Source organism: Peromyscus leucopus, chromosome 14 (assembly GCF_004664715.2).
Source record: "Peromyscus leucopus breed LL Stock chromosome 14, UCI_PerLeu_2.1, whole genome shotgun sequence".
NCBI lineage: Eukaryota > Metazoa > Chordata > Mammalia > Rodentia > Cricetidae > Peromyscus > Peromyscus leucopus.
Genome location: NC_051075.1, coordinates 65,064,251 through 65,079,909, shown reverse-complemented (window position 1 = coordinate 65,079,909; position 15,659 = coordinate 65,064,251). Strand labels below are relative to the sequence as shown.

General features: G+C 42.8%; 1 protein-coding gene across 3 annotated transcripts in view; it reads left to right on the top strand.

Annotated features, from left to right (window-relative positions):
• Galc (galactosylceramidase) overlaps positions 1–10,352 on the top strand; it is a 58,150-nt gene extending 47,798 nt beyond the window's left edge. For all 3 annotated transcript variants that reach the window (XM_037210763.1, XM_028875836.2, XM_028875844.2), the window contains 4 exons: positions 1,229–1,409; positions 3,336–3,499; positions 4,968–5,044; positions 8,504–10,352. In XM_037210763.1, coding sequence (XP_037066658.1) covers positions 1,229–1,409; positions 3,336–3,499; positions 4,968–5,044; positions 8,504–8,650 — 569 coding nt within the window. In that variant the 3' untranslated portion in view covers positions 8,651–10,352. The remainder of the gene's footprint in view (positions 1–1,228; positions 1,410–3,335; positions 3,500–4,967; positions 5,045–8,503) is intronic.
• The last annotated feature ends 5,307 nt before the right edge of the window (positions 10,353–15,659 follow it).

Sequence of the window (15,659 nt, the reverse complement as noted above, 5' to 3'; positions counted from 1 at the left end):
GAGCACTTTGTGCTTGTCAGACCGTGTGAACGATAGCATGACGTCCAAAGTGCCCTTTGGGCCCTTAGAGTTTTATTTGCTTAAAAGATAGCTAAGGTTTCCAGTTCTTTGAGGTGAATTTGTATCTGAAAGTTCCAGAAAAAAACAAAACGCAGAAGTCATCAGGGGAATGAAAGTTGTCGCTCTAAGTTGTTTTGGGTGGAACTTAAGGTGATAGCTGGGTGTCGCCTCCTCGGCCATCACTAGCCTTGTCTTTCATGTACTGCCTAAAGCATGTTTCGTCTCCATCTCGGTGCCAGGCAATTGAGTGCTCGAGGGCAGTCGTGCTATTGTTAGGGGCGCCAACTCATTGTTCACTGGAGTTAGTATATATAATGGAGTTTTTATCTGAATCTGTCAAATGTTAATGGACTAGACATCATTAATGTAATTTTTGGCTGTATATATTATATATACTTATTGGGTAGTTTTTCTTGTATTAGTTATAAGCTTTCTTTAATTTTAGACAAAAAGAGAGGAAATGTGGTGGTATTGTGTTCCTCAAAATATTGAGTACCTTAATAAACTTAATAAAGCCCCCAGTCCTCAAGAGGATCTGTTCTAATGTGATTAGAGAAGCCTTGGAGGATGGACAGTTGGGGAAACCATTTGAAAACAGACGCATGCTCACTGTGCTTGCATCTCTAGAGGACCCAGCAAGCAGCGACATTTGCTTACCAAGCAGAGGTGTTTGGTAGGACTGCACGCTTCAAAGATGAGTCAAGTAGCTCTATAATGTGCCTCCCAAACTGACAGCTGTAGAAAAGATGAACATCGCCAGAGTGATGCACCCTCACCCTCCTGCAGGGGGCAGCACTGCTTGTTCCAACATGGGGACTCCTGCCTCTGCCACTCACTGCTGGTCCCACATTCCCATGGCAGGGCATGAACTTTCAGGTGCTTGACAGAGAAAGGCCTCAGGGTTCTGGTACTGGCATCTGGCCAACTATTTAGATCTGTGTCTCCAAATATATCACAGACACACACACACACACACACACACACACACACACACACTCACACACACATCTTTTGATCTAAACTTTGGTTGGGCGTAAGTGTTATTTATGTTTTAAAAATTATTCAAAGGTTTCCCAATGCATCACAGATACAGAAAGGAGAGGACTGGGAAGGGGTTGACACTTGGCCTCAGAGATACTAAGCGGAGGATTTGTTGTGTTCTGAACAGATTACCCATTTTTTAGTGAAGCTCCAAATTTTGCTGACCAGACTGGAGTATTTGAGTACTACACGAATCTCGAAGACCCTGGACCCCATCGCCACACACTGCGCCAAGTTCTCAATCAGCGACCTATTACCTGGGCTGCAGATGCTTCCAGCACGATCAGCATTATAGGCGATTACCACTGGTGTGTGGGAGAGCGGCCCTCAGTGGCTAACCTTGTGATCTGGGTACTTTGTGAGTGAAGAGGTTGCAGTAGTCCTTCTCGTGTTAAGAACCGAATAGGCAGATCATAATTGTGCAAACTCAAATGAGCAAATGAGTTTTTCCCATGTCCTTCCTTCAGATTATTCCAGTTTGATAATAACTTTAGCGAGAGAAATTTAACTTGAATGAAAGAGTTGAGGACACTTGGACCCTACAATATAATATAATAAATATGATATGATATATGATATAATATAATATATAATATATGTTTAATATTTATTTGCACACCTTTTAATTTGAATGCTTTGTTTTACCAGACTTGATTTGTTGAGCTGGTGTTGCCACCTGCTGGACAAACGTAGAATCACACCACCATAGCTAGGTGTAGGAAGCTACTTAAAAAGCAAACCAGCTTTAATTTTTAAGGCTAAGCAATTCAACCCTTTCTGTAGATATATAATAAACATACAAGTTATATTTTTTGTCCAGTTAAAATGCAATTGAAAAATAAAACTTTTACCTTAACCTTTAACTTAGTTATGGAATTTGAGTGCTGACTTACTGTTCTGCCCGCTTTAGGTAGTATTTTCTATTTTTCTCATGGCTAACACCTTGGACATACAAACCTACAAATTCTCTCTCTGTCTCTGTCTCTGTCTGTCTGTCTCTTTCTCTCTCCTCTCCTTTCTCCTCTCCCCTTCCTCCTCCCTTATTTGAGGTAAAGTTCAGCTGTGCACAATTCACTTAAGAAGAAACTTAGAGAAATGTGAAGGACACATAGTTCTAGATCCAGTATCCCCCTACTTCATTTCCACAGCAGATGTCCCGGTATCCTTGTATCCTTAGCTTACCTTGGATAAATTGCATGACTTATTACTTGGCAATACACACGTTTTTCTTCCTGATTGCTGTTAGGTGTTGAGTATGAAGAGGTTATTTTCAGGGAGGATGTTTTAGAGAGGTACTATTGTCTTAGAGGGAAAATGCTGTACCTGGTGACATGTTTCAAAGGAAACCAACCCAGAGGAGAGCTTATTGTAAAAGCTCTGATAGTTCCCGATTGGCCGAATCTTTGCCTACCCTTGATACACTCCCATGGACCAGTGAGCCTGTAACCAGTGCTTTACTGCGTCCATATAGGTGTCAGGCAGACATCCTGGGTAGGGTAAAATGCTTCTCACAATGATATTTGTGGACCAACACCATCACGTTACACAGGAAGTTGAGACAAGGACATTCAAGGGCCCATCGCAGACTTTTACTGAGTTAGGCACTGTGGAGATGATACCATTGTGCTGAGTTAGCAAGTTCCTCGTTATATTTCACAGGTCCTGCTGCGGAATCAGCATACACTATTATCTTCAATTTTTTTTGAGATTTGTTTTTATGTATATGGGTGTTTTGCCTGCATGTATGTCTGTGTGCCATACATATGCTTTGCTGGCAAAGTCTAGAAGGCATCCACTCTCCTGAAACTGGAGGTGCAGACAGTTGTGAGCTGCTGTGTGAGTGCTGGGTTCCTGGTGATAGAAATGTAAGTAAACCTTTCTGTTTAGAGTCACCAGAAACTTTGCCTTTATGCACTGTGAAAGTGTCTCATTTAGTAACACACTAACACGATGACAAATTGTTTTAGAATAGAAAGACAAGAAACATACTGTTATGGTACTTAAAATTAGTAAGTACTGTCCATTAACGAGCTAAAAGAATCAACAGAGTTGATGAATTTAACCATGTGAAACTTGAAACAGCCATCAGATTCTTGAAGCCCATCCTCGGTCCAAGCTCAGACGTAGCTGCCAGTCACTCTCTCAACTGAAGCTAGGAGGCATTTGCTAAGGGGCGTGTTAGTGCTAGGTTAGGACCGTAACTGAAGAGGGTAATGGACTCTCTGATTCTGCAGGTCCAACATGACGGTGCAGTGTGATGTTTACATAGAGACCCCCGAGAGAGGAGGGGTCTTCATTGCCGGAAGAGTGACTAAAGGTGGCATTCTGATTAGAACTGCCACAGGGATTTTCTTCTGGGTTTTCGCAAATGGATCTTACAGAGTTACAGCTGACCTGGGTAAGTGACATGTTTTAATGGGCCAGAACTTCCTCTGAGCCTGTGTGTCTAGTGGGAAGAATTTCAATGTGTGTCGGCAAGCACCGCGCGCGATTCAGAATCACAGCTGTTTAGTGTTTTCTGGAGGAGGGCAGATCAGGAATGAGAAAGTAACAGCAGAAAGGCTGGTAGGACATTTGGGGAATGCCGTGCCGTGAGGGTGAGGGTAGGTTTGTGAAGCCCCGCGTGAAGCAGTGATGGGAGGAAGAACACACCGAGGAGACATTCGACAGACTAACCGTATTGGTGCTTGTAGAAACCAAGGGACCGCTTGAGCCTCTTAAAATGGAGACTCCTGTCCCCACTACACGGACTTCTTGGAAGCAGTTTGCCTTTTCTCACTGGCCTCTGTCTCAGCAGCACCGGCCTCTGCAGAACAGCTCTTACTGCAGAACGGGGGCCTAGATGCACGCTGACATCATCGGATTGCACTTAGCTCACACTGCTGTGGTGACAGCGGGGGCTGGTGGGGTAACTTCTTAATTCTCAGTCTCGTGACTTTCCACATTCGTGACTTTTCACATTAGTGACTTTTCACATTAGTGACTTGTCACATTCGTGACTTGTCACATTAGTGACTTGTCACATTCGTGACTTGTCACATTAGTGACTTGTCACATTCGTGACTTGTCATTAGTGACTTGTCACATTCGTGACTTGTCACATTAGTGACTTGTCACATTCGTGACTTGTCACATTAGTGACTTTTTAAAAATTTTATAGTTTTCTGCTCTTTGTCCCAGCTCTGCAAATGAAATAATAGAGAGGTAACAGGTGGTAAGGATATTGTCATAGTGTCATAGTGAGGAGGTACCTCATGGATGTTTTGGTCCAAAGCAGAGCCAGAGACATGGGTTGCTTTTCCCAAAGTCCCCAGAACTAGTTAGTGGTGGAGCCAGAGCCAGGAATTTCAGTCTGCGTTTCAGTCTCCACTGCTGTAGTTTGTAGTGGGGACATCAATCACTTGATGTCCAATCCTAGGTTTCTTCCCGACATTCAAATGCCATCAGCGCAAAAGTAGCCTTTTCTCATCTCTCGCTATTGTAATCGATGCTGTTGTCATGTAAGCAGATCTGCTAGCTGACGGGCTTTTGTAGTCTTGGACTGCTCCAACCAGATAGAAGTGTATCCGTGGGTTTACATGCTAACACATCAGCCATGGCTAGTTTTTAAGTGTCTCTCATTCATTCTGCTGTGTGAGCACTTATGTTCTGTGGTTGTAGAATAGAATTCAATACATGCATGCTTGTGTAGTGTGCAGCTGAATGAGGATTCCCCTTTGAAATCAATTACAGATCTGGAAATGAAGGGACAATGCTTCCTTAAGGTAGATGCATGTAGGAACATGAACCTCCCTCCCTGAGTTGTATGATCCTGGGATTTAGGTTTTAAAAGTAGGCCAGTTGAGAGATTCTTTTTTGTGTTACAGGTGGGTGGATCACATATGCTTCAGGAGATGCTGACATTACAGCAAAAAAATGGTACACACTCACCTTAAGCATTAAGGTGAGTATTGCTGATGAGAAAGGATGGAGGTAAAATGTTTGTGTAACTTTCTAGAATTTTCTGTTAGAAAACAAATGGAGGGATATAAATGATGAAAAGAGGGGAGTCTGCTCTGGAATCATGAAAACATCCATCCATAGGATGATGTCAGTTACTCTCATGAGAACCAGGTGTTGACTTTTTAGACCACTATTTTCTTTTCTTTTCTTTTTTTTTTTTTTAAAGACAGGGTTTCTCTATTTAGTTTTGGTGCCTGTCCTGGATCTCTCTCCATAGACCAGGCTGGCCTCGAACTCATAGAGATCCGATTGACTCTGCCTCCTGAGTGTATGGGCCACCACCGCCCGGCCCACTATTTTCTTTTAACTTTGCTTTTGTCTTTTAAATTGAGGAGTAATTGGTTAAGTGAACAACTGAACTGTTCTCAGTGTTCTTTGAAGCAAAAGTGTAAGTAGAAGTAACAGGAGTATGCAAAGTTACAGAGGCTTATTTCTGGTAGTTTATATTCAAGATGATACTGAATATAGGATAAAGGAAATCTAAAAATCATCATCAGCATTCTTGGTTGACCTGAGGTACTAACTGACAGTGCTCCCAAAAGATGCTGTGTAGAGAAAGTGTCTTGTAATATGTGATGCTTCCCAAGTAGTTCTTACCTACTTGTATTTAGGTTGTAAATAGAAATTAAAACTGAGACTCTAAGAACTTAATTTTTTCCCCTCAGTATCCATTCAACCACTGAAAATGAGAATTCTGATTTTTAAGCTGTTTATTAATAGAGTTAAGGATCTGGTTGGGGTGTGGTGTAGTTTATTTGATCATTCTATTCTTAATGGGTATAATGTGTTCTAACTGTCCTTTGATAGAATGACCCCAAACATAGTTCCTGAATGCTTATGTGGTATGATTGGTAAAGACGGGTATTTAGAAGAAGTGCATTTATTTCTTTTCAATTGCATTTAATTCTTCTTAATTATCTTTTGAGAATTTCATATAATGTATTTTGATATAATCACCTCAATCTCCTACCAGATCTACCCTCTTCCCTATCCATGTAACTTTGTGTCCTCTTTTTTTTTTTTAATCTATCAAGTTCAATTTATATTGCCCATATCCTCTTGGGTATGTGACTATCCATTCGAGCATGTTCTATCTACCAGGGACCACATGCTTTAAGCAAACTTAACTTTCCTGTCTTTGTATTTATCAGTTGCCAATAGCTGCTCAGCGAGGTGTGGGATTCATACCCACCTCTTCTCTCCATGTTGGGATCTTGTCTGGCTTGAGCTTGCACAGGTCTCATGCATGCTGTTACAATTGCTGTGACTTCATAATACAGCTTTCCTGCTGTGTCCAGAAAACCGCTTTTCTTAGAGTCACCCATTGTCTCTGGCTCTTATAATCCCTCTCCCTCCTCTTCCACATGGTCCCCAAGTCTTGGGAGGATGGGGTGTGATATAGGTGTCCTATCTGGGGTGGAACATTTACAAGTCTCTCATTCTATGCACCTAGACCAGTTGTGGGTCTAGGTGTTAACCACCATCTACTGCAAAAAGAAGCTTCTCTGATGAGGGTTGAAAGATGTGTTAATCCATAGGTATAGGCTTAAGTCATTAAGAGTTGGCTTAATATTATGCTCCTTAAGTAGAGTAATAGTTGTTAGGATCTCTCCTGGATCCTATGACTTGTCTAGCTAAAATTTCTTGGTCATGAAAATGGTCAGGCAGGTAAGAGAGAAGAAACTCTATAAGGTCTATTCCTATGTTCAGTTCTGCCATCAAAGGGTTTTTGAGACTTTGGGCAAATCAATTAACTTGTGCCACTCCCTGATTTGGAAATCAGGTGCCTTCTAGACTAGTCATGCTATATGAGGGAATTCATACTCAGGGCTGGGCAAACAGTTTCCTTGAAGAGCCAGACAGGTGACAGTTGGGCATGTGGTCCATGTGCTCTGTGTTGCACTTATTTAACTCGGCTGTTGTCACCAGAAAGCCATGACAGACAAGAGGTAAATGATCAGTGTGCCTGCATTCCAGTGAAAGCTCACTGTGGAGATAGGTGGCTGGCCTGCAGTCATGGTTTGCTGAACTTCATTCTAAATCAGTAACTTGGAAGTGAGCACACACATAGTTATGAAGAAACTTGGGGTAATGTGATAAAATAACCCTCTTGCTCTGACTTCCCAACCATGGACATTAGGAAAGACTGTGCCAAGTGGGTGTTGCTTGAGTTTACATGTAAACGAGACAGAGAGCAAGCTGAGTAGTCCTCATAGCGGTGCAGAAGGCACCTGGGAAGCCAGGGTGATTGGAGCCTGGGGAGTGGGGCCAGGAGGCACTGTGGCCCCTTGGGACAGGTTGTATGTTTAATATGATTTGTGTATGTGTGTCCCTGGGCACAGTGCTAATGGTTACTTCTCTAGAAGTGGCAGGGGATGTCCAGAAAGTACTCTGGAGATGAAGACAATTGTGCAGTTGTGTGGTCAGAGGTATGCGGCATCACACTGGGCATTAGGTGACTTGGATTCAATTCCTGGCTCCTCTGGAAAAATCTTCTACATAGAATTTTAGTCAGCCCAAGTCTCAGTGTCTCCCACCCATAAAATTAAAGAGCATTGCATTATAATTTGAGACAGAAAGATTTTGAGACAGAAAGGTTTGGGCCTAATGGTCCAACTCTCCACTCTTTATATTTTGAAAGTAGCCTGTTTTACATGGCTGGCTGATACTTGGTGTGCTTTTGAGTGTGTGTTCATAGTGTACTACAATAGTGGTAATGAAAGTTGAAACTGACAATTTACCGTGTGTAAGGGAAATAAATGTAATGGCCACTCTCCGAGAAAGACATGCTTGATTTCTTCCCATCATTCCTAGTAACTCACACCTTATGTGCACCATCGCCCTCCACCTTCCACTTTACCCCACAGCTCTGTTTAACCTGTGGCTGCTGCTCTTCCGATGTAAGAGTAGTCATTCCATATGGCTTTATAGTGACCTGGGGACAGAAAGTAAGATGGAGGCTAATTCCTCCTCTGGCTGGGCACACAGTAATGAGACCTTAAGCAGGCATTTGGGCTCCAGCAGACTCTGGAGGAATCTCTCACTTAGCCAAAGGAATGGTATGTGCAATGACTGTATTGTTTAATGGACTTCTGTCTGAAGCTTCACAATAATGCTATAAAATATTACGGGCTTATTTTTTTGGTTTTGATTTGGTGTGAAACATCAGGAAATATTGAGGTTTAACGTATATTGGGAACTGTTTAAACAGGTACTTCTTAATTCTTTCAGAAAAATTTTGATGTATTTCAGACTTTTGCTCAAACGCGAGAAACTGTATTTTACAGTTCTAGGTTTTGGGTGAAAGATGTGTGCTCCGTTAAGTAGCTGACTACATTCTTAAACAGACCACAGAGAATTGTTTCCACATTTTCAAGGGACACATTTCTCTCTCCTGCAGGATTATTTCGCCTCTGGCATGTTGAACGGCAAGCTCCTGTGGGAAAATGTTCCTGTGAAATACTCAAGGAATGGCTGGGCTGCGATAGGAACGCACACCTTCGAGTTTGCGCAGTTCGACAACTTTCACGTGGAAGCGGCTCGCTAGCACTCACAGGACATCAAGACACTATTTGGATTTTCTATTTTTGACTTTGACTCAGGGCCAGTTTTGATGGACCTATAATATGAGCCTTTGAGGCTAACAATTATGAAGAGTAGATAGGGAAAATAGTACATTTTTGCCAGATCCTGTGAAAGATTGAATTAGAACTAATTCCGGAAGGAATGCAGGTGTCTTTGGCATTGCCTGTGCTAGCCCTTAAGACCCATCGTTTGTTAGTCCCATCCTTCAGGAGTGGTTTGGGTGGTTCCTGCCTTGCAGCCATGGCACTGATGCCAAGGTAGCTCTCTCCATATTGTTTGTAAATGATCATGCAGATGGCTGGGACCTGAGAACCACAGAGGTGCATTTGTGAGCACTGACGTGTGTCTAAGTGAGTTGAGGCTTCCTTAGAAGATGCTGATGCTTAAGAGGAAGCGGATGAACACTTCAACAGATACTCCAACAGGCTGTCTCCCCTCTCTCTCTCTCTCTCTCTCTCTCTCTCTCTCTCTCTCTCTCTCTCTCTCACACACACACACACACACACACACACTCCCTCTCCCTCCCTCCTTCTCTCTCTGCCTCCCTCCCCCTGTAATGATGCTTTTGGAATTATATGAAATGATGGTGGGATGCTTTGAAAAATACCTCATTAATAAACTAACTCTAAAGCTATTTTGCAGTATTAAAAATAATCAGGTTAACTTGGGTTGTTTGTATTCTTTAATTATCTTACTTCTGACTTTTAACTCTTATCACCCTTATAACTATCTTGAGAACATTTCCTCCACATAAGCCAATGCTGTAGGTGGGTGGAGCAGCTTTCCTGTGCATTTCTTAGGCTTTTGCCGTATGTCCTCACAGCTGGCTCTGGAAAATGAATGTCTTCACGTCTATATATGTGGCAGGAGGGGACACCTTCTAATGTTTCTATGGCTAGATGCACTTATTATATTCCCAGTGTTTATATTTAAATGTCAGTAAGCATGTTTCTAATTAGTACATTAAACATTAATGTAACTCTTTAGAAACAAATCAGTTTTTCATATGGGTAAAGTGAATTCTGGAATTCTTTATAAGGAAAAATGACTGAATTAATTCTACTACATGGGAATTTGTAGCAGTTTAACACTGTTAGAACTACAATGAGATTTTGTATTGCTTTTGAAAACTTGAATCTAATTACTGGTATAAATGAGATTAAAGAAAAATTATATTAAAACCAAGCCTAAGTGATTTATAGTATAGATTTTTAAATATTTTTGAAAACTAACATGAAATTTATATATAAAAGAATGTTCCCATTTTAAGAGTGTAGTTTGGTGTTTTGATAAATGTAAAGATTCCCTTGTAACTAGCACGCCAATGAAGCTATTGACTATTTCCATCACTCCAGGGGTTCCCTGTTACACCTGTACAATTAGCTATGAGAATAGTTTCAGGCAACCATTGATATTTCTGTTGCTAAAAATTTGTTTTGAAAGCGTGGTGCAAGTGACATGATGTGCTATTCATTTCTTCTGAATGGTTGCTTTTCCATCGGCCGAACGCTGTGAGGTTTGTCCAGGTTATCACTTGCCGAAGTGATGCGCTCCTTTGTATTTCTCAAGAGAACTCCACTGGACGACTATACCACAGTTTCGTTTCTCCATCTCCTATTTTAGTGAGATTAAAAATAAAACTCAGGATAGCATTTACGCACCAATCTTTGAGACTGTGCATTTATTTCTTCTGGATGAGTGGGGAGAAAGATTACTAGCTCTTATGTTTAACTTTATACAAACCCCCAACTGTTCCCCAGAGGATCCTGTGATGTCACATCCCCTTCCCCAGTGCTAAAGTCCCGATGAAAGCATCCATACCCATGCTGTGTATTGTGTCTGGATACATGAAGGTTTCTGCACGTACAATTCTGTCGTCTGTGGCCGCAGGGGGTGTCGCTTCTTTCCCAGTGGGTCTGCTTTATTTCAGAAGATGCTTGTTTGTGCTGGCTGGGACTTTCAGGTTTAACAATGGGAGTGTTAAGATCAAACATCCTCACCTTGTTCCCAATCTTAGGAAGAATGGCGTTCACCATTAGCATGATATTTCAGGTGGTTTCTTTCCCCCTCCTCCCTTCTTCTTTTTCTTTTTTTTTCTTTTGTTTTTAGATCCCTTTATCTAGGGAAAGTTTCCTCTGCTTCTGTTTTCTGACCTTTCTTCCTCACAATGTCCTCTCCCCCACATCTACCCCCGCCCTGTTTTTTCTCTTCAGGTGGGGGGGGTAGTTCCTCATGAATATCAGTCAGCCATGGTATATCAAGTTGCAGTGAGGCGAGGCACCTCCTCTTCTGTTAAGTCTGGATGAGGCAATCTGGTAGGAGGAACAGGCCCCCAAAGCAGGCAACAGTCAGAGACAGCCCTTGCTCTCACTGTTAGGAGTCTCACAACAAGATCAAGTTACACAGTTGTAACAAAGTGCAGAGGGCCAATGTCAGTCCCATGCAGGCTCCCTGGTTGTGGTTTTGATCTCTGTGAGTCCCTATGAGCCCAGGTTAGTTGGTTCTGTGGGTTTTCTTATGGTGTCCTTGACCCCTCTGGTTCCCACAATTCTCCTCCTCCCTCTTCTGCAGGATTCCTCAAGCTCCACTTAATGTTTGGCTGTGGGTCTCTGTCTCTGTTTCCATCAGTTGCTAGGTGAAGCTTCTCTGATGACAGTAGAGCTAGGCACCAATCTATGAGTGTATCAGAATATCACTAGGAATCATTCCATTGACTCCTCCCCCCCAAGTCCTGTTTGGTTCTATCCTGGTCTCCGGGGTATACCACCTCTGGGTCCTGGCCCTCAGGGGTAAGTTCCCTCTGTGGGTATGGGTCTCCAACCGGGCCAGTCATTAGTTGGTCACTCCCACAGTTTCTGCACCACCTTTAAACCCAGCACATCCTGTAGGCAGGACAAATTGTGGGTTGAAGAGTTTGTGTCCCAGTCTCTCCACTGGAAGTCTTGCCTGGTTACAGGAGATGGCTGGTTCAGGCTCCGTATCCTCTTTGCTAGAGTCTTAGCTAAGCTCACTCTCACAGATTCTGGGAGTTTCCATTGCTCTAGGTTTCTGGCTCGTCCCAGAGATGTCCCCAGATTCCAATTGTCTCTCCCTGTACTGTCTCCCTCCGTCCTCCCCTCCCTGCCTGATCCCTCCTGTTCCATCCCCATACCTCCTACCAGTCTCCTCCCTCTGTCTACTGGCCAGGTCCATTCTGTTCCCTTCACAGTATGATTCATGCACCCTCCCTACTTAAGCCCTCCTTGTTACTTAGCTTCATTGGGTCTGTGGATTGTACCATGGTTCTCCTTATTGTGAGTGAGCACATACCATATTTGCCTCTTGAGCTGAGTTACCTCATTCAGGATGATCTTTTCTAGTTCCATCCATTTGCCAGCAAATTTCCTGATGTCATTGTTTTAACAGCCGAGTGATAAATCCATTGTGTAAATGAACCACATTTTCTTTGTCCATTCTTCAGTTGAAGAACATCTAGATTGTTCCCAGTTTGTGGCTATTACAAATAAAGCTGCTATGAACATAGCAGAGCAAATGTCCATGTGATATAGTGGAGCATCCTTTGGGTATATGTCCAGGAGTGGTATGACTGGGTCTTGAGGTAGATTGATTCCTAATTTTTCTGAGAAACCACATATTTATTTCCAAAATGGCTGTACAAATTTGTACTCCCACCAGCTGTGAAAGAGTGTTCCCTTTGCTCCATAGTCTCTCCAGCATGAGCTGTCTTCAGTGTTTTTGATGTTAGCCATTCTGACAGGTGTAAGATGGAATCTCAGTGTTTTGATTTGCATTTCCCTGATGGCTAAGGATGCTGAACATTGCTTTACGCGATTCTCGACCACTTGAGATTCCTCTGTTGAGAACTCTCTGTTTAGATATGTATCCCATTTTTAATTGGATTATTTGGTTTGTTGATGTCTAGTTTTTTTAGTTCTTTATATATATTGGGTATTAGCCCTATGTCAGATATGGGGTTGGTAAAGACCTTTTCCCATTCTGTGGACTGTTGTTTGGTCCTGTTGACAGTGTCCTTTGCCTTACGGAAGCTTCTCAGTTTCATGAGGTCCCATTGTTTAATTGTCAAACTCAGTGCCTGTGCGATTGTTGTTCTGCTCAGGAAGTTGTCTCCTCTGCCAACGCCTTCAGGCTATTCCCCACTTTCTCTGCTATCAGGTTCAGTGTATCTGGTTTTATGTTGAAGTCTTTGATCCACTTGGACTTGAGTTTCGTGCAGGGTGATAGGTATGGATCTGTTTGCATTCTTTTACATGCCTACATTCAATTAGACTAGCACCATTTGTTGAACATGCTTTCTTTTTTCCATTGTGTAATTTTGGCTTCTTTGTCAACAATCATGTGTCCATAGGTGTGTGGATTAAGTTCTGGTCTTCAGTTGGGTTCCACTGATCCACCTGTCTGTTTTTATGCCAATACCATGCAGTTGTTATTACCATTGCTCTGCTGTACAGAAGTTCTTTTATTGAGTAAGGTTGTTTGCATCTATGCCCATGTACAATATTACTCTAGTTTTATTTCATTATTATATCTTTGTCCAGTTTGGGATCCAGAGTGATCCCTTCTAAAATTAGCTCTCTTCCTTGATTTTCTCCAACACTTTGTGAGATTCTTAAGTTGGAGAATTTGTAAATTCTCTCAGTCAAGCTCCAGTCAAAAGACAGAAGACAGAAACCACACCAGAAAACACTTAACACAAAGGATGATAACTAGCCATGTGAAATAAACTACTAAAAATAAAAGAACTCTGATGGACTTCAAGAATCAGCCAGGCCTGACAGTCCATGCCTACAATCCCAAAACCCAGGACACTGAGGTAGGAGGAGCTTGATTTAAAAGACAGCCTGTGCTGTATAGTAGAACAGTGCCTCATCTCCACCCACTTATGTTAAAAAATAAAGAAGGCAAGAAAAGCATCGATAGAGACCAGCTACTTCCTTGGATGCAGTGGCCTACCAAGGACAAAGGGAAAACAGTTTTGGTAGAGGTCTTTTCCACAGACTGATGTTTGGCTCACACTGAAGATGGTTTAACTGTAGCCCTGAAGGTCTGGAAGTTTACTGAAATGAATGCTGGAGCTGGCAAGTAGGAAAACTGCTTTCTGGAGTAGACACAAGAAAATGACAAAATGCTAAACACTTAAAAATCTCTGCAAAGTGTTAGGTCATTGTAATGCTGTTGATGCATAAGTGCAGAGCTCATTTCAAAGGGAGTAGTAGTTTATTTTTGAGCAAAATATGAATAACTATAGCCCAGGAACATGTTCCTAACCTAAATCCCATGTTCCTGTGGGGTAGCATTTTCATTAACTTCTTATAGTAACAGAGCAATGAAAGTTATCAATCAAGGCACTTTTAAAGATAAGTTGGTGGCAACATCAGTGGATGGATTACAGCAAAGTGGGAAAGTTCTCAGATAGGGGCCCCAGATGCTATCTGATGACATTTTTAGTCTGGATTGGTGGAATCCAGGGTCTGTTTGTACAACCTTAAAAGGGTTTAATTTGTTGGTCACAAGGACGTTAAGGTCAAACAGAGTTGGCATTGAATGTCTATTAAGAGGTATGAGAGCAGGAGAGCTCACCCTTTCCTCCCACTTCGTATGGTTCCTATAGCAAACAGGAGAGAGGTCCCTGTACCTCTCCTGGGTGAAACAATAGGGCTGTCTGTAGGGGCCCACAGTGGTTCCATCTTGAGGCTTGATTCGGTCTTAAGGCCAGAGAGCCCAAGCTTGTTTTTGCTCCTCAAGGCTGAATAACACGATGTTTTGCCAAAGGCCATGGTTACCAGATGCTTTGCTCCTCAAGGCTGAATAACAGGAGGTGTTTATACTTATCTGTTCCTTGGTCCATGGTAAGGAAGTCTTTTTGCCCCCTTGCTTGGGGTATAAAAAGGCTTTGAGAAATAAATTTGGGGCTGCTGCAGTATTCACTGAGAGCCCTCCCGATTCTATCTTCTGCTGTGGATGATTGATTGATAAATAAAGTGCTGATTGGCCAGTAGCCAGGCAGGAAGTTTAGGCGGGACAAGGAGAGAGGAGAATTCTGGGAAGTGGAAGGCTGACTCAGAGAGATGCTGCCAGCCGCCACCATGAGTAGCAACATGCAAGATACCAGTAAGCCATGAGCCATGTGGCAAGGTATAGATTTATAGAAATGGGTTAATTTAAGATGTAGGATCTAGCTAGCAAGAAGCCTGAGCCATTAGCCTCTGTGTGTTTACTTGAGGGATGCTAATGGGAGAGAATTGTTCTGACTGCTGGCAGGCCGGGACACAGGAAAACATTAGCTACAATCTTCCATCTCTGTTTTTTCTTAATCTTCACTCCCCTATTCAGGTGCTGTTTGACAGGTTGGCCGGTCCTGACAGCTGTCCCTTTTGTTGTGAGTGTTGGTGATCTAGATCTGAGGACCTGAGAGCAGGAGAACCAGCCCTGCTGCATTGGGTGAGCTAGCCAAGGAAACAGTGCTGGAGAGCTCACCCAGGTAGTGACGATGAGGGAAAACTGGCAGGCTGAACAACCCAGCTACCACCCAGGCCCAGAACCAGGGCTATGAGTTGGTCCCCACTCCAACATCCACCTCATCTATGAACTATTGGGACAGGTAAAGGGGGTGAACCTACAGATCCAAAACAGCAGGACCTTCATCACCTAGGACAGCAACAGGACATCAAAGAGGAGCCCCAGTGAGAGCCCATTATCAGTGATGTAGCAGAAGCCAGAGGCCTTGAGCCAGGCCAATGACTCGTGGCAATGAGCACTTGCAAGTGAAGATGAATGGACTAAGGGTAAACTGTGTGACTCAACGGGCCACACTAGAGCTTTCATGACAAGATTCTTCTCTCTCTCTCTCTCTCTCTCTCTCTCTCTCTCTCTCTCTCTCTCTCTCCTCTCTCTCTCTTATCTGTTTTTAGTTTTTCTTTTAAATTTGATTGTTTTGAGGGGGGAATTGGCAA